Here is a 26,644-nt window from a genome sequence, read left to right as displayed (position 1 = left end):
TTCCTTGGATACCCAATTATAATGGAACTCGATAAACTTTACCAACCTAAAGCTTTTAACCATTTATCAGAGAAGGAAGAATATTTGGTAAAGTGGAGTGGGTGGGTGTTCAAAATGGACCTTCGTGAACTCATAGGGTATTTCTCGCAAGCAATCATCAAGTAAATGGGATGGACTGAACATGTTTACTGTTTCTCTTGTTCAGATTCTCCAGAATGAGTTCAAGAGCCGCAAGCCTCAGTTTGAGCAACTCAAGGAGGCTGCTTCTGCCATCTTAAACTCATCAGATAACCAGGACCCCTCAAACGGGAAGCTGGTGAAGGAGCAGCTCACTACTGTCACCGAAAAGTGGCAAGGGCTTATAGGGCAGCTGGATCAGCGAGACGGCCTCATTGAGGAGGCCGTGGTGAAGACGGGACAGTTCCAAGAGCTGCTGAGGACTCTCGGCCAGACCGCTGCGCAGCTGGAGGATCAGCTTGGCAGGCATCAGGCCAGCAGCACCCAACCTGATGCGGTGAAGAAACGGCTGGAGGACGTCCACAATATCTCAGTTCAGCTGAGAGAGGAGAGGGAGAAGCTGAAGCAGGCTGAAGCCGTTCATGCAGAGCTCACAGCAATGGTGACTGAGGACTATCTCAGAGCTGACTTAGACCGACAGCTGGAGAGTGTCAGCAAACCATTCAGACAGCTGGAAGAGAGAGCAGGTTTGTCATCTTTATTTTATGACAGGCAATTTGCTGAGAATTAAAACGAAGACTGTTTCCTGGCTCCACCTACAGCCAAATTAAATTTAGGAGGTTAAGTTATTTTTTGGTGTTTGGTAGTGGAATATAACATGTTCTTCCAAGGATTTTGCCATGAGGTTTTGGTGTGAATCAGCTCATTGATTACTTAATGATAATAATCAGCATTACTGTACAAACAATTGTGTACATATGACACTGGGTGAAAATGAAAATATTTTTTTTTCAGATTTCTTATGCATCTGATATTGTGCTCATTAATGGACTTTATTCCTTTTTTTCCCTTTACGATCCAAAAGAACATAATTAAACTAATTATTTTTCAGGATTAATATCCTGATCAGTGTCATTTATTTTGCATGTAACAAATGTTTAAGGCTTGACAAAGTCTACCCTCTCTGTCTTCTTTTTCTTATGCTCCAGCCAAGCAAATTGAGCAGCTAAACTCGACCTTCGCCAGCTCCCAGCAGTTTCATCAGACATCCAAAGACTTCCAGTCATGGCTGGCTGAGAAGCTACAGGACCAGTCAAAGCCTCAGCCCATTTCTGCCAAAGTGGACATCCTGCAAAAAACTCTGGATGAGCACAGTAATCTACAGGTGGCACTCAGCGAACAAGAGGCCACTTACAGTACAATAGCAGGGGAAGGCGAGATGCTTCTGCAGAGCACTGATGGTGCAGAAAAGTTGGCACTGCAAGGTCAACTGTCTCTCCTCTCATCTAACTGGCAGAAGGTGAAGAAGAGCTCCGAGCTGCAGGCTGACAAACTTAAGGCTGCCTTACAGAGAGCTCAAAAGTTTGACGCGCACGTTGAGAAGCTTAACTCTTGGGTGACGGAGTGTGAAGCCCATGAGGGTCGAGTCAAACTCGCTGTTGATCCAGCTGCCTTGGAGAATGCTGTAGCTCAAGTGAAAGTTCTTCAAAAAGATGTGGATAAACACAGAGGGATGGTAGAACAGATGAACACTGCCGCAGGGAGTCTTCTTGAGGTGGCTGACACCGACTCGGAAGGAGTTAAAAAAGAGGCAAAGAGCATTTCTAAAAGAGTGGACTGCGTATTGGAAGGTCTTCAGAACAAAAGAGAATCCTTGGAAAAGATCTCACATGCAATTAAAGAATTTAATGACGGCACCAAAGAGGCCAAGGCTCAACTTGAGGGCACTAAGAAGCTCCTGGATGGTTATGAATCACAGGGTGTGCAGGCCTACAGCAATAAGAACTTGACCAGCATGAAAGCCCAACAAAAAAGCCTAGAAGGAGTGCAAAACCAAGTAGAACACCTTACGAGCTTGGCAAAGGCCCTTGTAGTTGATCTCCCAGATGCTGATGGAGTGACAGACTTATTACTGCAAGCTGACAACATCAAAAAGGAATACAGCTCCCTTAACATGAAGCTAGAGGAGACGTGCCAGGTCCTGGAAGGTAAATTGCAGGGCATTGGGCAGTTCCAAAACAGCATCCGCGAGATGTTCACCCGCTTCACAGACCTGGATGATGAGTTGGACAGCATGGCTCCGGTGGATGTGGACTTGGTTGTTCTTAAGGAGCAGCAAGAGAACATCGAAAGCTTTGTAGCACAGCTGCAAGAGCTGATGGTCAACACAGCCAATGCAGGGGATGGCTGTAAGAGGATGCTCGAGACGGACTCTTCTCCTGACCTGTTGGGCTTGAAGAGAGACCTGGATGCGCTGAGCAAGCAGTGTGGCAAGCTGATGGACCGAGCCAAAGGCAGAGAGAGGCAAGTGCAGAGTACTCTCAACAAGCTGGAGGAGCTCTGTGGAAAACTCCACCGTGTGGAGGATCAACTCTGCAGAGCTGTGGACAAGGAAGCGACTCAAGGAGCGGTCGGCATGGAGACAGACATCATCAATCAACAGCTGGAGGCCTTTAAGGTGCGTGGCCCCACATTTAGTCCAAGAACAAACTTTGAACGTCACCATAGCAACTAGATTTGAACACATATTTGCACATTTTGATAAACGGAAGCAGCTTCTTTAGTCTAAATCCAGATTCAGACATAGCATGCACTCACTGCGGGTCACATTATTTGGTACATTTGCAAAGTGTCATAAGATTCAAAACAGTAGCTGTGAGGAATAATTTAACAATATAATTATTGCAGTCCTAGTGTGCAGTGGCATTACACTGCGCTGCAGCATACTGAATATGTTTTTAATAAATTGGTTTCCTCATTTATGTACATAAGTTTACCAAAATACAGTGGTACCTTGAGTTAGGAGTGCCCAGCTTCTTTTTAAATTACGAGCCATCGCTAGGTCAAAATTGTTTTTTTAATTTTATTGTTTATTTGAGGTACGCGCAACCTTCAGATGCCTGAGTGAAGTTTAAAAAAAAAAGAGCAATTAAGATACTGTAATGCTTCTGCATGTGAGCAAGGAGAGCCTTAGTCGCCAAATTCACTTTTAACCATTTCGTGAACAGTTGAAACACACATACAAAAAAAAGACAGTAGCATTGTGCTGCTATAGTCCAGATTGGACGGATGGATTGGACTATTAACTGTATGTGTTGTAAATAGTTCAATATTGTTTAATAATTAGTAGTAGTAAAAATGATCTCTTCTCCAAGGTCCGTTTTTAGTACAGCTCTTGTATTTAATCTCATCATATTGTGGGTGCACCTAATAAAGTGTCTGTCTATTGTTACGACTGATATATTTTCAATTTAGAATCAAGCTAATCATAGTTTCAGTTTGTACTTTCACAGTAGTGATCAAATATGCAGATCATTTCCACAACACCAACTCACACTGGAGGACATGACCAGCAGGCTTCATTTGGAACCCTCTCAGTACAAAAGCAACAATCCTCTGGGGACTGTACGCTCGTCAAAGGCATCTGCTGTTAACAAAAGGCTGTTGCTTTAGGCGGTAGGTAGACTTTGGGACGCAGCCAGGTGGTCGCCAGCAGAGTGTCATTTTAGTCCTCTATCATGGGTATGGGCATCCTTAAATCATCAAATTTCTTTTGGTCAAAGCCAGTAGTAGCTTCAAGGAGCTATAGTGTCCAGATAGCCTATATTTCACAAACGAGTTGTCTATATGTATGTTTTGCTCAAGAAAACGAAACTGGCAGTCATTTCCAATAATATCAATCTGTTTTGAAGCAATCGAAAATAACGAATTGCCCAGGGAATGCCCCTTTTACATAGCCAAAATCGATATGCCGCCTTGTTTTGTTGTGACGTCAGTGACAGGACTAGAGACCATTTCGCTGGATAGCCAGTGTGGACAAACTAATGTACTATACTATAAAGTCGAAGTATCGTTGTGATTATGTCGTTGCTGTTGGGTGGAATCCTTGCACCTCCAAAATGGCAACTTTTTAGAAAATTAAAAACAAAAAAACGCTATGTTGCTTGATTTTCCAAACACCCTTTTGTTTAAAGGGAATCCTGATTGTAATGACAAATACGACTTGAAATACAACCACTGACCTCTACTTTGGAAATAGTGTTACACATGAATACATTATATTGCACATGTTTTTAAATTATAAAAATGTTTTTGTGACCGCCGTTTTTCCGTGCACAAAGCATTCTGGGATCGATGACGTATAATCGTTGCAGTTTGCCGCTGTACATTGCTGCCCTCTCTCATATTAGTTAAATTTTTAACACTTGTATTGTAAACCGTCATCCATTGCAATAGTTAAAAAAATAAAAAATAAATAATTGCTGCCCTCTGTCGAGCTAAAGAAAAAGTAATCCACACCTTGCGACAGTTTACAGCTAAATGCACAGAAGAGTTCACTCATGTTGAAAATACATTTCCAGGTTTTAATTGTGTTGCCGCGCCGACTCAAGCCATATACTGTAAATAGTATATAAAGCATCAGATATTGTTTTACATCAATACTACTATATATTCATAATCTACAATGTGCCTGAGGATGACCAAGCAAAGCTTGTATACCCAGCACACGTTCAAATGATGGTGTCAGCGAGACTAGCACTATTGCTTTTATTCTCGACCAAGTCCTCGCTTTAGAAACCCGCTTCTTCCTTAACTATGAATCTGTCTTTTTATGGTTTAATCAATATGATAAAGTACTACATGTACAGTGTTCACCATAGTATCCACTCAGAGCTGTGCATGTCCGATTTGTGATGTCGAATCGCAGGGCACATATAAACAAAGAAACCATTCGCACTCACATTCACACCAAAGGGCAATTTAGAGTCTCCAATCAACCTACCACGCATGTTTTTGGGATGTGGGAGGAAACCGGAGTGCCAGGAGAAAACCCACCAAGGCACGGGGAGAACATGCAAACTCCACACAGGCGGGGCTGGGATTTGAACCCAGGTCCCCAGAACTGTGAGGCAGATGTGCTAACTAGTCCTCCACCATGCCGGCTGTTGCAATAATGTTTTCTGAAAATATATAAACCTGGAAAGGATTTTGATCTTTTTTCTTGATCTATCTTATTGTTATGTTACTTACATCGGAAGCGATCACATAAATCAAACGTCATTGCAATCAGAGTTCTTTTTAAGTATTATACCTTATGTATATTATTGAACATTCACTTCAACACAACAGCACCCCAAAATTATGTTCACTCGTTATTTTGATATGCTAAATTTTTTTATCATTTATTAAGTTGTCATTGATTAAAATGGTACGAACACGGGCCCAGTCAGCCATGCTCTAAAAAGTCAGCGGTCACGCGACGCCACCGAGCGTATAAAAAGCCTTGAGCTTCACGAAAGAAAAACGCATGTGGTGCATCATCTTTCCAAACTATTTTTCAAAGGTCTCAAAGAGCCATTAACGATGCAATAAACATGACAAAAAGCTGACTAAACCCGTTTGTTAGGCGGAAATAAATCTGCACATACTTACCTCCATATGGCTCATGCGGCTTCCTTCTGCAACAAAGCGATTACAGCGATTGAATTTGAAAAAACAAGGCTACTCAAATGTTTCTCACCTCACTTTCTTCACTCGTTATTGTCAAAAAAAACATCCAGACTTTCAATATAGGCGACAATTATGCCACACAACTTCTGCAGAACAAGGAAACAGGCAGAGTTTTACAACACTTCTCAGACATTTGGAATTTATATATTTTTTTCTGAAGCTATTTTCACCATCTTAAATTGATTAATATTGCATAAAAAATAACAGATGTAATGGCAACATACGAATAGTATCGGTCTGTGAAGCAACCAGGAAGATATTCTAGTACTGTATAAGGAAGGTCATTCTGTTGTTGACGTCAGCAGACCGATATGTCAGTCATGCAGGTTTTGATTGAAATGTTAGCGGGCCACAATATAGCTGAAAATCAAATATGTCATCAGAAAACAAACCTAAAATTACTGCTGAGGCTATTTGGGGGGAAATTATTTCTGCAGACATTGTTTTTATGTCCAGAACTATGGAATATGTGGCAATACTGTTCCCAGTATTAAATACTGTAGGTCCTTTAATGTTCCGTTTTTATTACGTATTCACTGATGAAAATAATCACCAAGAAAGAAAGATAAAGTAGAGGCGGGTCTCCTGTTGTTTCTACTGCTTCGACTCTTTTGGGAAGATCTTTAATAACATGCTCGAGTATGCCTCTGGGAATTTTAGTCGATCAATCAATCATAAGGTCAAATATTACTGGTGTTAGACCTAAGAGAGGGCCTAATGGGTCACTAACTCTGTTCTTCCACTAGTCTTATAGTCTTCCACTATAAACTCATCCAATCTTGCTTTGTGCACTGAGGTACAGCCATGTTGTGTCAGAAAATACATCCACAAACTGTTCATGCAAACTGTTGCAAAATGTCATGTTGTCCATATACTGTTTTCTTTTAACCAGCGAAGAGCATGTTGTCACATTACACAGCTGGCACATGCAAGGTACATACACTACATCAAACAACACAAATAGAGATGAACACGACTGTCCCAAAGGCTATAGAAGCTTTTATTGTATAAATAACTGATGGATTTAACTTAGACATGTCAGCCTTATAATCACATCCATATATCTAGGATGCTATCTTAAAGGTCTCTTTTTAATTCTCCCACACTGAATATTGTCATTGTTATCAAGGTGAAATAAAATGGTAGCTTTTAACAAGGTTCTGACACAAATATTTTAAAAGTCTATAAATTCCTTTGGAGTTTTCCAAAAGAGGATTAGCCTACATTTAGAACTGTAATATGATAAACACTTGGGATCATTTGAGGTATTAAATAGCATTACACAAAAACAATGTAAACAGATGTGTTTTGTGTCTGTGCAAAGATGTAGGTCAAAGGATTGTTTTGTTTCTCTCTTTCTTTGGGCAAGAAGGGGGTGCTACAGTGTCACAGCCAAACCTCCATTTGAGTTGGGCAGATTCTAATAGGATGGGGGAGACTTGCTGGGTAGGACTTGATGTTTTCAACCCCTCTTTGTCCTGGGATTTAGTGGGAAAGCCCCCTTTGTATTCATTTGTGTCAAAGGATTGTCAAAAGCAGCGAAGCAGACATTTTCTATATTTAGCTTTTATGCTTAAAAAACATGATCCAATGCTATCATACTCTGATTTGTAGTTTGTGGATAAGGTTCGTGTTACTGACTTACATGAGAGAAGAATAAACACAGAAGACTGCTCTTGGGTTCCTCTCCTTCATGGGCTCTTACCATTTTAGGTCAGGTTTTGCAAGAGATGCCTGCCTTAAGCTCGAGAAGCTTGCCTGTGGAAAGTGCATACTCTATGTACTGTATCTGTATGTGAAGTATTTGATCATTGGCAGTTGAGTGACTTAACAGTGCTGGGGGTTACAAAGTGGGTGAGTCGTACTCTTCAGGCATTACGTCAGGGTCTGTTTTCATTCAAACTGGAATTTCTATCTTTTGAGTCACTGTAGCTAATCCATGTTGTTAGAGTTTATGGTTAGAAAAAGTTGATTACTCACTGCCACAGAGCAATGACACATTTAAGCAGAAGTATGGAATAATTGATCGAGAGGTGGTCTGGTATCAGGCTGGTCCACAAAATTATAGTCCACTAAATTTTGTCATCTGTGATTGCCATTGCATTAACTGAGATGATATTCTCCTGTTTCAAACCACTGTTCCACTTTGAAACTGTTAGTTTAGTAAAAATTTTACGTGTTGGTTCTTTGAGGTGAAAGTCAAACAAGGTTGTTGTTTTTCTTCTCTCTTTTTTTACATTTTGCATTGATTTTTAAGTGTTTTGTTCCGTCTGTTAAAAAAAAAAAAAAAACCTAAACAAAACCAAATTATACCTCAACAAGTTCATGGCAATGAGTAATAAGCAGCTGAAAAAAAATCTACGAAAGCTGGAATGATTTTATTTTGGAAAAATATATTTCATATAATCAGAAGGAACTGTTGGCCAAGAAAAACCTATCATTGAAAAAAATTAATTCTGTCTCAATACTTCTTAGATTTCTAGAATACACTTCATAGTGTAGGAAATTAGCATTCATCATTAGCTTGGTTTGGTTCCCAGTGGCTATTCTTACTCTCTTTGTTTAGCTGGAGACTGATTAATGGTCCTTCTGAGAATTTTTTTTTTGAAAACCTCTTGGTCTTACTGAAATAACAGAGAAATTTTAAATATAAAGTATAAATATACGGACAAAGAGAACGAAAATCCATCCATCCATTTTCTTCACCGCTTCTCCTCACGAGGGTCGCGGGCGTGCTGGAGCCTATCCCAGCTATCTTCGGGCAGGAGGCAGGGTACACCCTGAACTGGTTGCCAGCCAATCGCAGGGCACATACAAACAAACAGCCATTCGCACTCACATTCACACCTACGGGCAATTTAGAGTCGTCAATTAACCTACCATGCATGTTTTTGGGATGTGGGAGGAAACCAGAGTGCCCGGAGAAAACCCACACAGGCACGGGGAGAACATGCTAACTCCACACAGGCGGGGCCGGGGATTGAACCCCGGTCCTCAGAACTGTGAGGTAGACGCTCTAACTAGTCATCCACCGTTACGCGAGAACGAAAATGACCAGTCAAAGTTTTTTATTTTTATTGTTTTTTGTTAATCTCGGCATATCTCAGACGGTAATTAATCTCTGCCAGTACCCTTTTTCTGTCTCCGCTCATGCATGATGAACGGGACAAAGAAGTTGGGATTGTTTGCTCCTTTAGTCATTCTGCCATGCTGACAATCCAGGAAACGAAAATAAATTTCTGTCGTCATTTGCTTCATATCCTCCCCTTGCCTCCCTCTTCCCTACCCAGTTCATTGGAGAAAAAAAGCCCCTTCTTGCACTTGGCATGGCGGATGGTGTTAAATTACCTGCGACCTGTGACTCCCTCAGCATTCCAGAGTAATTAAGAGTATCTGCAGGGTTCGACATAAGCATCCGGTGGAAGAAAAGACACTGAAAAGGGAGATTTTATATCTCGTTGAGAACATTGGAAATCTCCCTCAGCCTGAAAAAAATAAAAGAAATGAGTGATTATGTCAGGATGTAGAAGATGACTTAGAACAGAACTCATATGGGCCATACAGACATAAAGAGGAATTGTGAGGGGGGGAGTTAGGTCCTGCATCGACCAATCAGCATGTGCCAATGCGTCTCCGAGCACAAATGGAATTGTGGCAGATGTTGTGTGAATAATGAGCGGGGGCGGGGTATGGAAGCCTCTGCCAGGAGGGTGTATGTCACTGCGAGCCGAGCGGCGAGGGAGAAAGGGCAGGCTATTTTGTTTATCCTTCGAGCACCAGCACACTGGAATAAGCCACACTTTTTCCGAGAGCCTGTCGGGAGTCATGGGTGGATATTTTACTTTGCACATTTAGAAGTTTGAGGATGGATGCTGCATAAATTGCAGGGGAAAAGGATGCACCTTGAACCAGAAGAAATTGGATTAACTTTTGGCACTGGAAAGGGGGAGAAGTCTAATTGGAGAGAATGGATAGATCCTTTATGAAACTTCAGCACTAGAATATAATTTATTCAAATTTCCTTTTTATATTTTTGTACCATAATTTATGACATACTATTTTTCATGTTAAATACATAAGTAATATTTATTATTTACTTTGCATTTCAAAGCAAAAAACTCATTTGCACATTTTTTTTTTAAGAATGCACATGCACTGAAGCAAGATACCCAGTTAGACAGTGGAGTTCTTTTTTCTTTGTATTCAATAGAGTGTATGTTTTGGCATGGGGAAACCGCTGAGCAGACCAGATTGCCTCAGACAAAACCCATCCTGCATCGGGAAGGGGGAGGAGGAGGACCTGAACATTGATGACTGCTATGTGCCTCAGAGGTCCATTTATGACACTGTGCGGCTCAATGAGCAGATAGACTCTAGCTCTAAGGGTAGCCTCTCATCACGCCACTTTGTGGGTACCTTACCCTACACCCACCGAACTCTTGATTTCAGCAACCTGTGCGGTAAAGGAGTGCTCTCCACTTCCAGTTCATTTGAGCTGCGAACCCATAAACCCGCCTCGTTGGACGAGCGGGCCGTCTTTGACGGACTAAAACTCAACGGGAATATCACCAGGACGACTGATACGGTGCTGACAAAGTCACGTCATCAGAGTGGAGAGAAGCAACCTCATTATCGACGGTCGTGGCGGACTTTTGCCCCTACAAATCTTGGCGAGTATACCAGCCGCAGTGGGATTTTGTGTTCCCGGAGTGCGGAGAGACCAGCATTGATTGATAAAAGAAGAGGGCAGAGTGTGACAAGCTCTCTGACATCCGAAGAAGACTCGGGCCTGTATAGTCCGACTGTGGAGAGGGAACGCCATGCTCAACAATCTCACCGGAGGGCAGGCCCAGGCACAAGGAGCCTCTCTTCTTCAGAGGCCATGCACTTGTCTGGGGATTTGAAAAGGCTTCGGTCCCTAAGCTCAGGACAGGATGAATTCCCATTCACTCCTACTCGGGATAACCATTCCCTTTACCAAAATGGTTGCCTGATTCAAGAGCCACAACAGGTGCAGTCTGACATGGTAAACGTGAATGAAAAGGATACTCTGAATAATAGAGATTTTAAGTATTTCACAGGGAGGTCATCTACAGGGTCAGCCTTTAGGACTCTTAATGAAACCTCTGGGTGGTATTCCAAGACTTTAACAGACTATGAAGAGTTATCCACTGCTGAGCTCTTACAAGGGGTGTCATTGCAGGAAAACAGTGAGCTGGTCAGCGTTCTGGTGACACAGCCCGAGACTTACGGAAACTCTGTAACTCTACCCATTGATAGCTGCCAGCAAACTAAACCATGCACTGTGGAACATGTGGCGTCCCAATACAATATGGAAGAGCTGGAAGAGTTCCTGCAGTCAGTGGAGGACTGTCTGCCCGACGATTTACAAGCATTCCAAGATGCAGGAGAGATAAAGGCGTTACTGAATGCCGTTTGTCCAGAAGTTGACTGTATGGCTTATTCCACCCCACAGGTGCCCAAAAATAGCTTCTTCATTCATTCTAAGATTATCCTCATTAGTTGTCTAGAAGAGCATGTTATACTGGATGATATGGATCTTTAGAGTAGTTGCTGTAGGCTCGGTGCCGTACATATCTGATTACATGATGGGTGAATTAGGTTTTGCCTGGAAGTCTGTCTGTCTGTATGATTATATGCAGCTGCTTGTCACTATCAGCTTGGCTCCACTGGTAGAACAGAACATTGAGAGTTGTTTATTTGACCTGGACTCTTAACACTAAACCTGGCGATGTCAGGGAAATTGTGCGTCAGGATCTGGAAGAACTCAGTGTCAAGGCAATTTTTGAGATCGTAATCAGGCTAATATTATTTATTGTGTAGTTGATTTTATGATTGAGTTAAGAGAACTGGTTAGTATAACAATGTGTTTACAAACTTGTAAAATTATACAAGGGATAATTCTGAGATGTTACCTAATTGAAGTCGAGCCATGTTTCCAAATAGAGAAATAAAGCTTCATGGGGATTTCTGCATTGTACATTAGCGTCAACAATAAGTTATAATTTTAATTCTGCTTTTAATCCCAGAGGGGAAATTGTTAGGATTGTCTGATGTTTTCTTAATATCATTGAGTAATGGAAGAAATTACAAAATTCACAATAATACAGGGAGTTGCTATCTTCTACAAAGAATTCATGAACAGCATGGACACAGAATAGTGGGACCAAGTTATTCCACCAATATTTTGACATAATATTCTATTTTTTCGGGCTTCTGTGTAAAAAGGCTAATGCCAGCTATTCTGTGGGATTTATGTGTTAAACAGGTTTATTACAGTGTTTTAGTGTTTGACCCTGATGTCTGCATTTTATTGAATTAAATTTTGTTTTTAAATATAATTGAAACATGTACCACTTTAAGTCGCTTTTGGTGTCCCCATACCAAGGGGCTAACCATCAATAATTACCTGTTTTTCCTCCTCGCGGTGCACCTTCACAAATCTATTGTTGGCTTTTGATTGTAGGCTTTCCAAAAGGAAGACATTGATCCATTGCAGACACAACTCCAAGACATCAACTCCTTCAGTCAGGGGCTTATCCAGAACGCCGCCAGAGGGACCAACGCGAAGATGATCGAAGATGACCTGGAGAAGGTTAATACAAAGTGGAACACGCTTAATAAAAAGGTAGGTCATTAGTTGGCAAGCATTACAGTAGATGACATGAGTAAAAAAATAGAAATGAGTGCTAATAATGCATTTCTGACTGGTGATATCTAGGAGACAAGTTTAAGCTGGCTCCGTAACAGGTGACATCTATTTTTACCTTGTCATCCACAGATTGCTGAGCGCTCCACCCAGCTGCATGAAGCTCTGTTGCATTGTGGAAGGTTCCATGATGCTCTGGACTCTCTGCTCAGCTGGTTGACCGACACAGAGGAACTCATGGCTAATCAGAAGCCACCTTCTACAGAGTTCAAAGTGGTCAAGGCACAGATACAAGAGCAGAAAGTAAGCATGCATTATGTGCACTCAGTAACACCTGCAGCACACAAAACACCATTCTGTTTCCAACATTATGGCTTTAGAATTCATCTTCTTTAAATGACATTCATTATTAAACTTGATTGTGGTCTATAAAGCGTTTAAGGATGTAATGGAGACATAATACGTGCCTGTGTTTGACTGTTTTCCACCATGAAGAAACGCCTGTGCTCAGAGCATTTTAATGATGCCCAATAAGTCTTCTCCTTTGTTCGCTTTGGCAGCTCTTACAGAGACTGTTGGATGACCGTAAGCCCACTGTGGAGCTGATAAAAAATGAGGGAGAGAAGGTTGCGGAACTGGCAGAGTCTGTGGATAAGGAAAAGGTTGCAAAAGAGATGCAGTCCCTTGGGCAAAGGTGGGACACTTTGCTCAAGAAAGCTGAGAACAGGTTCGTATGTGCACAGTTGCGTCAGTACACTGCAGAAATAGAGCTGCCAAGTCGAAAAATTGCTAACATTGTTAAAACTCTAGGTTAACCTGGATTGAAATGAATTGTCAGTATTCCCCTGTACTGTCTAACATTCTTTTCACAAAGCTAACTATGCTAATTAATAGAAATTAAGAAATATAAATTTATTCTGGGCATGAGCAGTGCCGATCTTATTAACATTTTGATTACCAAACACACAGTAGCTGTGACAAACAAAAATATGTGCAGTATGTGTTAATATATAGACACAGAAAATATAGGTGCCAAGATTTGCTATCCTTCAATCAGGCCTCAACATTAAGTGCCAGCTTACATGAGTGCCAATACAAGAGCTTTTAAAGATAATAATATGAATAGTTTATTAAGATAATCATTTTACTGTCAAATCGTCATTTGAGCATGTTTTTTCCTTGATACTATGTTTTGTATCTAACAAAATCTCTCTTCAACAACACATACAGTATATGGCTGCATATTATTTGCATCCCATTACTGATATTCTCTCGTTGTGTGTCAGGCATAAGCAACTCCAAAGCATTTTGGTGGTCACCCAGCAGTTCCATGAGACCCTGGAGCCCCTGAGCGACTGGCTCACAGTCACAGAGAAGCGCCTCTCCAACTCAGAACCAGTCGGCACAGAGACGTCAAAACTGGGAGACCAGATCTCCCATCATAAGGTAATATACCACATCTTTGTAATCAGTGTAACACCTTTTAAGTTTTTCATCCATCCTCTTTTGTTTTTTACTTTTCATTTGTTCCATTTGCATTTAATTTCAGTTGGTTTTCTGTTTGTCTTTTCTGTTTGTATTGCATTGTTTCCCATTCCCTGGGCTCAGGTCATAGAAGAAGACATTATGAATCACAGTAAAGACGTGTTTCACGCCATCAGTCTGGGTCAGATGCTCAAAGCTGTGAGCTCAGTTGATGACAAGCACTTTGTTCAGTCCAAACTGGACGCCACGCAGGCCGCTTACATCGAGCTGCAGGAGCGCTGCAGGAGGAAAGCCGAGATGCTGCAGCAAGCCCTAGCCAACGCCCAGCTCTTTGGAGAGGACGAGGTGGCGCTCATGAACTGGCTCAGCGAGGCACATGCACGGTTGAGTGAAGTGTCTATGGAGGACTACATAGTAGAGACCCTTGAAAACCAGATGGCAGAACAACTGGTACACGCTCCTTCCCGGCCCAGCATCCTTTTGTCTTTTCTGTGAAGTCAATCATTTCTCAGTTGGTTTTATTGTTTTTCCCCATTATGTTTTATCTACAAGGACATGTTTATTGTCACTCGCTAAGGTTGTAAGTTTCCTTTTAGGCTCTACAAAGTGATATTGAATTGAGGAAGAAGAATGTTGACCAAGCCATCTTCAATGGGATGGAACTGTTGAAGCAAACAACAGGTATGTTCACCCTTACTACATATCTGTCATCCAGCAAGAGTTTGATTCATTCACAGTTCTCTAAATGCAGGTGATGAGGTAGTTGTTATCCAAATCAAATTGGATGGAATAAAAACAAAGTATGCTGAGATCGCCTCCATGAGTGACAATGTTTTGAACAAATTGGAGCGTGTTTTGAGTCTCTCCACAAAACTGCACCATACACATGATGATCTGAGGTCCTGGCTGGTGAAGGCAGAGGCTCAGGTCAGTTCTTATGTGGATCAGGAGCCAATCGGCAAGCAGCTCACTGAAGCCCAAAAGGTAAGATGGTGTACTGTAATTGTCAATGTAAATTAATTCATCAAAAACATAATTGGAGAAATGAATTAAGGACTGTTATGCGACTGCGGGATATTTAGCTACGGAAGCGTTCATTTGCAACAAGAGCTTTACTGAAGTTTATTTGTACAATTAACCCTAATCCAGTTATTTACGTTAACTAAAGACAAAAGATGACTTTAATAAACATATTCACAAATGTGTATGCAGGCTATGTGTACTGTGTGGTCTAGCTCGACTGTAACTTGTGCAGTGTGTGCATGGGGCTGAGGGATGAACAGGCCAAAACCGAAAGTCCACTGAATTTGCATGATTGTTTTTTTTAAGATTAAAATCAGATTTTAAAACCGAACTTTTCAGTTCCCTGTTATAAATGAGCCTACAATTTTTCAGATTTACAGTTAATTCCTGTTATTCCCCATGGAAATTTCCAACATTGAAAATTGCTCAAATATTGCAAACCTATTATAACATGACAGTTTAATGTACTAATCTGCAGATACTATGCTACTATGCCCTTCAATGATATGTGAATACAGTACTGTTGAAGTCAAAACAATCTAATAGTAGGTCTATATGTTGAGGCAGACATTATTGCTTTTCTGTCCATGAATTAGATATTTACTTCACAATACATTTTATGGCACACTGAGTCATGATGACACAACACAGTTTTTGGTCATATTGATGAAACTTATTTTCCAGACTTTGCTAAAAGAGACTAAAGACCAAAAAGCTGTAGTGGACAAGTTGAATGAGTTGAGTACCTTCCTCCTGGATCTCATCCCCTGGCACACCCGAGAAGGTCTTGACAAGCTTGTAACGGAGGACAATGAGCGGTACAAAGCTGTCTGTGACAGTATCACTCAGCAGGTCGACCAGATCAACGCCGACATTTTCAAGTCACAGCAGGTGAGCCAGAATGAATGAAGGGATTTTTCCCCATCTAGTTTTTTCCTGTTTTGTCCTCCTAGTAGCTGTTTTCCATTTTCTTAAATTCTTTTTTTTTTTTTATAGTTTGAAGAAGCAGCAGATTCTGAACTAGCATGGCTTACTGATGCTGAGAATAAGCTACTGTCCATGGAGGAGATCAAACTAGGGCAGGACCAAACTGCAGCCCAGCTACAAGCGCATAAGGTCAGCCACTCACAATCTGTGCGTGAGAGGACGACTTGTTCAACATTTGACCAAACTCACTTAAGTGTGTTTTCCAGGTCTTCTCTGTCGACATTATGAGGCACAAAGACTATGTGGATGCAATAGTCAAAACAGGAAAAGTCATCATGAGCAGCAAAACGACAGGGGAAAAGGAACATTTACAGGTGAAAAATAATAGCAAATATTTATTTGTCTACTACGCCATACATTATATCTTGTTTCATGTCAGGCCAAGACCCAGACTCTGGTGAAGAAGTATGGTGTGGTGAGTCAAATGAACTCAGAGCGCTGTCTGCAGCTGGAACGAGCCCAGTCTCTCGCAAGCCAGTTTTGGGAAACCTATGAAGAATTGTCACCATGGCTTCAGGAAACCTTGAACACCTTCAACCAGCTGCCCCCGCCCGCCATCGAGTATGACATGCTTAGGCAGCAACAGGAGGAACTCAGGGTAAGAAGGCACAAGAGGTTCAATCAGCATCTCCATTCAAAAGCTTTTAAAGTTGTTTAAAAAAAATTATGTCCTCTAAAGCAAATGCGAGAGCTGATTGCCGAACACAAACCGCACATCGACAAAATGAATAAGACTGGACCTCAGTTACTGGAACTGAGCCCAGAGGAAGGGTTGCCCATCAGAGAGAAATACACAACGTCTGAGCAGCTTTACACAAAACTCAAGGCTGATGTCAAAATGAGAGCTGCTGAGCTAGATGAGGCCATCTTCAAATACACTCAGGTCAAGAGATACATTTTGTTATTCTGCTAATTTATTTGAATATTTGTCTCATGAGAATTGAGGAGGATTCTGAATGAAAACAAATTCACAGTTTTTATTTTATTTTATTGTTATTTAGTGAAACCTAACAGTTATGATAAAAGATAGGCTTTTAATGAAGAATAGTGTTTTCAGAGCATCATATCTGTTGTAGTGTCACTTCTTTTTCTGAAACAATGTGCAAATGTAACACATTTTAATAGTCATTAACTAACTGAATTATTATTAGCAAACATTGTTATTACAATATATACTTAACTGTATGTATCCATTTCATTGGTTAGTCTACAGCTAAACATATAGGTAATATACAGTAGAATGATAGGTATTGCCATTGCAATAGTGACTGAAATTACCTCTTCTGTTGTTCCACACCAGTTTCATGATAAAATCGACCCCATGCTGGAATCCCTGGAGCGGATAGCCGAGCGCCTGCGTCAGCCTCCCTCCATTTCAGTGGAGGTGGACAAAATCAAGGAGCAGATAACAGAGAACAAATGTGTCAGCATGGATCTGGAGAAACTGCTACCTTCCTATGAGACCTTGAAGCAGCGAGGTGAAGAGATGATTGCACGGTCAGAAGACAGAGAATTATCTGCCAAAGGTATCATCAGTGTACATGGATATACAGTAATTTACAAATTTTCAAAAAGTTCAGCAAAAAGGTGAAATATGTATTTTCCCACAAGCTGTACAAGAAAAACTGGACCATATGGTGTTCCTGTGGACCGATATCCAAGTCTTGTTGGAGGAACGGGAGGCTAAGCTGTTGGATGTGATGGACCTTGCTGAAAGGTTCTGGTGCGACCACTGCGCTCTGATGGCCACCATCAAAGACAGCCAGGACCTGCTGAGGGAGCTGGAGGAACCAGGAGTGGATCCCTCAGTTGTCAAACAGCAGCAGGAGTTTGTGGAGGTCTGCACAGACAGACCTGCTGCATAAATGAGACAGAAAGTGTTGGAGGTTTCACTTTTTATTTTTATTTTCACAGGGTTTTAAGGAGGAGATTGATGGGCTTCAAGAGGAGCTGGATTCGGTTCGAAGCCAGGGCTCTGAGCTCATGACAGCCTGCGGAGAACCTGACAAACCTGTGATAAGGAAAAGCATTGATGAGGTTATTTTTGTTTTTTCTTTAAATGATTCATTTGGTCATTCTATTGTTGAGATTCTGCTTGAAGAATGATCCGTATATACTGTAACTCGTGATTTTACTCCACCAGGTGAACTCTGCATGGGAAAATCTCGATAAGACTTGGAAAGAGCGAGTTGAGAGGCTCGAGGAGGCAATGCAGGGTGCAGTGCAATTCCAAGATGGCCTGCAGGTACATTGATCGCTACTTATTCACTTTGGAACCATAAACTAACATTTGTCATGTTTATACCCTACCCTAATTTGTCATGTTTGTACCATGTTCATATACGATATGATCATAAGAGGATTTAAGATGTCAACTTGGGACAAAAATAATGTTCTTTGACGAAAACTTGGCAAATAGATGGCATTAATTTATCATAGAAGTGATAAAGCTATTGTGGCATAAAAAATTATGCAAAAAAAAAACTCCAATAGATTTGCAGTTGGATCCATTGTGGTTATCTATGCCCATACATTTATAGTAGGAAGAAATTAAAGGTTGTCCTAAAAGTTAAACTTTTTAAATTATGCACATATTGTGTTTTTTTGTGAAGTAGCGATAAGAAGAATACTTTGAAACACACAATGCACCACACTGTTTTCAAGGCCTTCGCTTTAAAACCACAGATTGCAATGCCATCTATGACTTTCAGCTACAGTAATACACCTGTTTTATGAGCATCCAATTAATTGTGACACCTCTCACGCTGCTTTGCTATATTTGTATCAACCTGCAGCCCACATGAATTGTTCCTCCACGCAGCTGCTTTGATTTGACTAATCGTAAAAGCATCTTTTACAGTCCTTTAAAATTATATGATTCATTCCTATTGTATCCATTTCCATGTGGATTTACTTTAGAAAAGTCTGGGATAAAGGCAGCATTGTATGGAAAATGGAAAATGTGCACAATACTTGGTCTTCTATTAACATGTTACTTTGCCTTACACACAGGGTATGTTTGACTGGGTAGATATCCTGGAGAGCAAACTGGACTCCATGTCACCTGTGGGTACAGACCTAGAAACTGTCAAGCAGCAGATTGTTGAGCTCAAGGTACAGTCCTGGATGAAGTAACTAAAACAACAGGATGTGCACTTGGACCTAATGAATTATACTTCCATATGTACTGTATATTGTCAATATGACTTTGTAATATGTGTAATAGGAGTTCAAAGTCGAAGCGTACCAGCTGCAGATCGAGATGGAGCGCCTGAACCATCAGGCAGATCTCCTCCTGAAGAAGGTGACAGAGGAGTCTGACCGTGGCACCATCAAGGAGCCGATGTACGAGCTCAAGATGCTCTGGCAAAACCTGGATGAGAAGATCATCAGCCGCCAGGTGCCGAAAAAAATAAAAAGACTGTTGATATCTAGTGGTGGTTTCACTCACTGCACCATCTAAATGTGTTTTCTCTCCTTACTTCAGCACAAACTTGAGGGAGGCCTTCTGGCATTGGGACAGTTCCAGCATGCACTGGATGAGCTGCTGGCCTGGATGAGCCACACAGAGGAGCTGCTCAATGAGCAGAGAAAGGCTGGAGGAGACCCCAAAGCCATTGAGATTGAACTGGCCAAGCATCATGTAAATGTTCTCACCTTTTGTCTCTTTATTGAGAATACAGAAATACTTTTACTGGGAAAACAGACAAGCAGGAGGGATACAGGACCTATGCTGCCTACTTTTTCAATTTCATCTATTAAATTATATGAGGGATTTATCTGTCTTTGCTACTGTGACTGTTGGTGTTGATTTCCCCACTATTTTATTCTCCGCAGGTCCTCCAAATTGACGTATTAGCTCACAAGTCAACAGTCGAGACGGTGAACAAAGCAGGGCATGATCTAGTCCAATCCAGTGCTGGAGAGGAAGCTTCTTGCTTGAGGAGAAAACTGGAGAACCTCGACCAGCGCTGGAAAGCCATCCTGGAGAGGACGAAGCAAAGGAAGCAGCAGTTGGAAAGTGCTCTTCTTCAGGTATATAGACATGATGAGAAGTTTGTTTTACATTTCTTTAGATTGTCTATTAGGACAAGTTCAATTCCTCTTTATTTGTATTCAGACCTTTGGCATTAAACTCATAAGTGAAATGATTTTATTGGGAAATAAAATTACAGAAGAAGAAAATAATATTCAAGTGTCTTAAAACTATCATAATACACCACACCCTTTATCTTTAGGCTGACAAAGATGAATATCTCAGAACTGATCATTTCTATTATGCACCAGTAAAATGTTTACAATTTCAAATTTGTTTGTTTGCATAATATAATTTATGTGAATAGTTTGCTCACTCAGCATCGATAAATATGTTTTGTATGTTAACATATGTGCAACAGAATGTCTGTCAAACAGTTTTGGTAGCAAAATGAATGAATGAATCCAAGAAATGAGAACCTCTCCCCTCGGAGTTTCCGAACAATGAGTGTATGTGTGACACCTTTTGTCTGACTCAGGTTGTATTGTGTTGTAGGCCCAGGGTTTCCATGGTGAGGTGGAAGATATGCTACAATGGCTGAAAGACACAGAACGTCAGCTGTTGGCATCAAAGGCTGTGGGAGGCTTACCAGACACAGCCCGCGAGCAGCTTAACGCCCATCTGGTACGTGTTTAACAATGCGAGAGTGCTCATGCAGATGGCTGGTCCGCAAGGAGACGGACGGCCCTGCCTCCTCTGTGTTTAGCTGAAGTGGGAAAATGAAATGACACTGTTGGCATCCCGCTGCAGAAGATGACCAAAAGACTTCATGATGTGTTATACTGTTTCAGCATTATCTAACTTCCATGTCTCCAGGAATGTTTTCTTTCCCTTTTTCCTCCATTTATGGTACTTACACTGCTCAGTTTCTCTTAAGGAGCACCACTATGAACATTTTTGGACGCAACATTTCTGGAGATTACTTACTAAAGTACAAACATGATACTGTTTAAATGTTTGTGGGAACATGGTGACTCTTTCGGCAGTTTTTGCACTACACCGTTGACCTTGAATGTGTTATCCCGAAATGACTTGAATCATGTCACCACGCAGGAGTTGTGTTCTGCCTTGGAGGTGAAGGAGGAGCTGTATCAAGAGCTGATGGCTAAAGGTCAACAGCTGCTCGCTATGATGCCTGAGGGCAACACAGAGCAGGACCTCGCCAACCTGAAGGAGAAATGGGAAGCCACGCAGGCCAAAGTTGCTGAAAGGAAGGTATGAATCCCTCACTGTGCTGTTGTTGTCACTTAAAGAGGAATTGGATTATAGTTTTCACGTCACTTGTAATGTGCTAAAAGGAAAATCGATATACCATACAGCATAAAACGTACAGCTATAACATGCAGAAAAAAAACAAGCCATACAAATTATAATATGTATAGAGTACATACAGTATTTAAGAAAAACATATTTGAAAGGTACAATGTCGTACAATCAGCTAATAAAAATTCTGATATTAATAACGATATTCAATATAAAGCATTGCCCTGCGATTGACTGGGGACCTGTCCAGGGTGCACCCCGCCTCTCGCCCAAAGTATAGAATTGGCTCCAGCTCACTTGCAACACTAATGAGGACAAAGCGTTATGGAAAATGGATGGATGAATTATGAAAGATACACCGTAGTAATAACATCACATATGTTACCAAAAGGAATAGAAATGATTCCTCCAAAAAAATGCTGTTACTTGTTTTGCCTCAATAAATCAACACAATCCTTTCAAAAAGCCAAAATAACTCTCTCGCTACAAATAAGGCCTGGCCTCACAATGAGCAGTTGGCTTCCTCTTTACTTTGGTCCCGTTCCCAGAATCACATTGCCTTCTTCAGCCGAACAATAATAGAATAAAGAACTGGCAACTCTTCAGTCCACTTTTAGTGCTCCCACTGACATATGAGGCAGACGTAGCATGAAACATCAGCTTGCTAACATCATTAGCATGGCCGTGTGACATGAGCATGTGGCCCAACGGATGTTTTTCCCTCATTCAATTGAAAATCCATTAGCTGGAATCTGCTTCACCATCAGCCTACGGTGATATGCATTTTCTCATTCGGTTAGGGCTCATGTTTGCCATGAGGGATTTTATGTTACAGCAACAGTGAGTTTTGTGATTCATCAACGGAAATTCTTTGGTACTGCAGCTGTATTTAATGACAATGTCGTGCAAAAGGATGGCGTATGAATATGTTTTATGTCAACAGGTAAAACTGGAGGAGACCTTGACCCTGGCCACAGATTTCCACAACTCTCTGCAGGACTTCATCAACTGGCTGACCCAAGCAGAGCAGACGCTGAACATGGTGTCGCCCGCTTCTCTGATTCTGGAAACCATCCTGTTTCAGATTGATGAGCATAAGGTAATGCTTGCACAGAGAGGACACTATTGCGCCGTAGAGACACTACTCATTTCTTGCATGGCTCGTAATTTCACTGACTCACTATTTTGTTTTTCATTGAACTAAAAGCCATGAAGATGACACATTAATATCTGTCCATGTCTCCTTTGCAGATGTTTGCGACTGAGGTCAACTCTCACAGGGATGACATCATCGAGCTTGACAAGACAGGCACTCATCTGAAGTACTTCAGCCAGAAGCAGGATGTGGTTCTGATCAAGAACCTGCTCCTCAGTGTGCAAGGTCGCTGGGAGAAGCTGGTCCAGCGATCTGTGGAACGTGGTCGTGTGTTGGATGATGCGAGGAAGAGAGCGAAACAGGTACTCACAGGCATCTAGGCCACATGCATGGCATTGTTTTTTTTAACCTAACACCCTAGGCCAAAGCCCTGTCTGATAGAAAAGTAGTCTGGTAGGATCTATTGACCGTTATAAACCATATAGGGGAGTTCAGTTACTCGCGGATCTTACTTACTTCTCATCCTATTCTGCACATATGCAGATTTAGGTCATTTTTATGACCTAAACAAAAAGCTCACAGAATTTAGAGATATTGAATGTTGAACTGCTTTCATTTTGTTGGTCCTCAGTTCCATGAAAACTGGAGTAAACTGATGGAGTGGTTGGATGAATCTGAGAAGACGCTGGACTCTGAGGTGGAAATCGCCAATGAGCCAGACAAAATCAAGAATCAGCTGTCTCAACATAAGGTGAGCAGTGACAGCGAGTATCAGCATTTGAACGAGTGCTTGAAGCTTTTGAAAATGCATCTTGAAAGTACTTCAATTTGACCATAGGAAAACATGTAGGAACCTCACTGAATGAACAGTCATGTGGACAAGAGAGTATATTTAGACATCTGAACATTGACGTCGATGTTTAACAGACCACATTTATCTGCTTTCAGTCAGAGAGAATGAGGGGTGGGAATGTTTGCAGTAAAACCCATTCAGATGAATTACACTATAGTGTATACATTAGTCACGCTTGTGATTCTGTCACAGTCTACATAATCCCTGCTCTGCAGTGGTGCATGGGCAGATTGTGTTAATCCCATCATAATACTAGGATAGAGCAAATGTATTTGGGGTGGCCGTGCTTTGGGATACTTTTAATCTCTTTGGAGCTGTGGCGCTTGAGTTTTGACCCATTTTTGTTTTCCCATACTGAATGCCATGTTCCTAATCAGAATACATACACAGATTAAGATACTGTCTGAGATGCACTCAGTGGGAAGATTAAAAATTGTGCCAAACAAATCAAGTGAGTGACTCTGTGTGGCAACCCCTTGTGGGACAAGCCCAAAGTCACAACAACCGTAATCTGTGGAATTTTCTAAAAAAAAAAAAAAAAAGAAAAAGAAAAATGGAATGAGCAATTAAAAAGGCCTTTAAAATCCTCCATAGCAAATAAATTACGAAAAAAAATGAATTACTATATTACATTACCTATTCTACTGGCCACACTGCTCTTCTCATGAGCAATGTTCCATTTGCACTATTTAAGTCAATTTTTAGGGGCAAGTGATGCCGTTTGAAATGTCTGAAATTTTGACAAGTCGATTTGGAGAAGCCCTCGGAATTTCACCCCGTACAAGTTTATTGGTGGATATTTTTAACTGAAACTTGACAGCCAATTGAGGAAGGGTTCCCTGAGTAGCAGAAGAAATAAAAAGTTTGAGGAGAATAATCACGTTATACTGTTTCACTCTTTTGAAGGTATTTTTTTTATATACCATATTCTCTATAGGTGATATTACACAAAAAAAGTTCCTCAAGAAGGCATTTTCTATGACGCAAAAAAAAATAAATTCTCCAGAAGCCGTCAGTCAGATTTTAAAAATTCTTTGTGCGTTGTACTCAGGTTGAAGTGGCCATTCTGACCAGACTCAGCTGTTTGTTGGGAAATCTGTTCACGTTGCTCGATACACCGTATTGTAGTTAGTTAGAAGGCAAGGTAGCATTGCAATACAATTCCTGCGTTATATGTACTGTAGCGGTATAAATCTCTTACAAACAGGAGTTCCAGAAGGCTTTGGGCAGTAAGCACTCAGTGTATGATACCACTACACGAAGTGGACGAGCACTCAAGGACAAGACCTCACTTCAAGATGATAATCAGAAACTGAATGACATGCTGAGCGAGCTGAGGGACAAATGGGACACTGTTTGTGGAAAATCCATAGAGAGGTAAAGTCACACACAGGTCAGTTTTCATTTACAACCCCAATTCCAATGAAGTTGGGACATTGTGTTAAACATAAATAAACACAGAATACAATGATTTGCAAATCATGTTCAACTTATATTTAATTGAATACACTACAAAGACAATATATTTAATGTTCAAACTGATAAACTTGATTGTTTTTACCAAATAATCATTAACTTAGAATTTTATGGCTGCAACACGTTCCAAAAAAGCTGGGACAGGGTCATGGGTACCACTGTGTTACATCACCTTTTCTTGTAACAACATTCAATAAACGTTTGCGAACTGAGGACACTAATTGTTGAAGCTTTGTAGGTGGAATTCTTTCCCATTCTTGCTTGATGTACAGCTTCAGCTGTTCAACAGTCCGGGGTCTCCGTTGTCGTATTTTACGCTTCAGAATGCGCCACGCATTTTCAATGGGAAACGGGTCTGGACTGCAGGCAGGTCAGTCTAGTACCCTCACTCTTTTACTACGAAGCCACGCTGTTGTAACACGTGCAGAATGTAGTTTGGCATTGTCTTGCTGAAATAAGCAGGGACATCCATGAAAAAGACGTTGCTTGGATGGCAGCATATGTTTCTCCAAAACCTGTGTGTACCTTTCAGCATTAATGGTGCCTTCACAGATGTGTAAGTTACCCATGCCATTGGCACTAACACAGCCCCATACCATCACAGATGCTGGCTTTTGAACTTTGCTTCCATAACAGTCCGGATGGTTATTTTCCTCTTTGGCCCGGAGGACATGACGTCCACAATTTCCAAAAACAATTTGAAATGTGGACTCGACGGACCACTTTTCCACTTTGCATCAGTACATCTAAGACGACCTCTGGCCTGAGTGTTGTTGATAAATGGCTTTTGCTTTGCATAGTAGAGTTTCAAGTTGCACTTACGGATGTAGCCCCGAACTGTATTTACTGACATTGGTTTTCTGAAGTGTTCCTGAGCCCATGCGGTGATATCCTTTACACATTGATGTTGGTTTTTGATGCAGTGCCGCCTGAGGGATAGAAGGTCACGGGTATTCAATATTGGTTTTCGGCCTTGCCGCTTACATGAAGTGATTTCTCCAGATTCTCTGAACCTTTTGATGATGATATGGACCGTAGCTGATGAAATCCCTAAATTCCTTGCAATTGTACTTTGAGGAACATTGTCCTTAAACTGTTCGACTATTTTCTCATGCACTTGTTCACAAAGAGGTAAACCTCGCCCAATCTTTGCTTGTGAATGACTGACCAATTCAGGGAAGCTCCTTTTCTACCCAATCATGGCACCCACCTGTGGGATGTTCCAAACAGGTGTTTGATGAGCATTCCTCAACTTTCTCAGTCTTTTTTGCCACCTGTCCCAGCTTTTTTGGAACGTGTTGCAGCCATCAAATTCTAAGTTATTGATTATTTGCTAAAAACAATCGTTTATCAGTTTGAACATTAAATATCGTGTCTTTGTAGTGAATTCAATTAAATATAGGTCGAACATGATTTGCAAATCATTGTATTCTGTTTTTATTTATGTTTAACACAACGTCCCAACTTCATTGGAATTGGGGTTGTAGAACAGATTTAGAAGTCTCAAAATGGGCCAAATAATTGTATCTAATTTTTTTTTATGTATTTTATAATTGTGTGTTCTTCCACCAATGTTTTTAATGTATGAGAAAAAAACAGAAGATGCCTGAAAGTATAAATTGTAGTTGATTACACCTATTCATTTTTAGTTATTTCACTTTTCAGATTGGTTGCATAGCCTGGTTCATTGTTGATGATAATAATGTGCACGTTCCTGCAGGCAAAACAAGCTGGAGGAGGCTCTGTTGTTCTCTGGCCAGTTCAAAGACGCTTTGCAGGCTCTCATTGACTGGCTGTACAGAGTGGAGCCTCAGATGGCTGAAGACCAGCCAGTTCATGGAGACATCGACCTGATTTTGAACCTGATAGACAACCACAAGGTCCAAACTTTTCTCCCAACTGCAGTCTCAAAATAAATTTACATTTTATACCATAGCTATTTTCTTGTATCACGATAGAAAACAAAAGACACTTAAAACATTGTCAAAAATAGATCAATAAACAGGCTTGGAATTGTATTATTACTCCATTGAGGTCTAAGTGGTTTGACATTCTCGCTTCAGCCAT

The 26,644-nt window shown here is 41.0% G+C and overlaps 1 protein-coding gene across 1 annotated transcript in view; it reads left to right on the top strand.

The window, feature by feature from the left end:
- dst (dystonin) overlaps window positions 1-26,644 on the top strand; it is a 137,705-nt gene that overhangs the window by 95,199 nt on the left and 15,862 nt on the right. Inside the window, 29 exon segments of the mRNA XM_061689302.1 lie at window positions 206-704; window positions 1,167-2,635; window positions 12,176-12,337; window positions 12,491-12,661; window positions 12,919-13,085; window positions 13,645-13,804; window positions 13,967-14,293; window positions 14,440-14,524; window positions 14,595-14,827; window positions 15,551-15,757; window positions 15,863-15,982; window positions 16,060-16,167; window positions 16,233-16,451; window positions 16,533-16,736; window positions 17,154-17,379; window positions 17,465-17,691; window positions 17,768-17,890; window positions 17,997-18,098; window positions 18,866-18,967; window positions 19,080-19,253; window positions 19,341-19,496; window positions 19,691-19,888; window positions 20,385-20,513; window positions 20,943-21,104; window positions 22,096-22,251; window positions 22,404-22,610; window positions 22,880-22,999; window positions 24,309-24,478; window positions 26,298-26,457. Coding sequence (XP_061545286.1) covers window positions 206-704; window positions 1,167-2,635; window positions 12,176-12,337; window positions 12,491-12,661; window positions 12,919-13,085; window positions 13,645-13,804; window positions 13,967-14,293; window positions 14,440-14,524; window positions 14,595-14,827; window positions 15,551-15,757; window positions 15,863-15,982; window positions 16,060-16,167; window positions 16,233-16,451; window positions 16,533-16,736; window positions 17,154-17,379; window positions 17,465-17,691; window positions 17,768-17,890; window positions 17,997-18,098; window positions 18,866-18,967; window positions 19,080-19,253; window positions 19,341-19,496; window positions 19,691-19,888; window positions 20,385-20,513; window positions 20,943-21,104; window positions 22,096-22,251; window positions 22,404-22,610; window positions 22,880-22,999; window positions 24,309-24,478; window positions 26,298-26,457 — 6,543 coding nt within the window.

Source organism: Phycodurus eques, chromosome 11 (genome assembly GCF_024500275.1).
Source record: "Phycodurus eques isolate BA_2022a chromosome 11, UOR_Pequ_1.1, whole genome shotgun sequence".
NCBI classification, from domain to species: domain Eukaryota; kingdom Metazoa; phylum Chordata; class Actinopteri; order Syngnathiformes; family Syngnathidae; genus Phycodurus; species Phycodurus eques.
The sequence above is the reverse complement of the archived record's forward strand: the minus strand, read 5'-3'. Positions and strand labels throughout refer to the sequence as shown.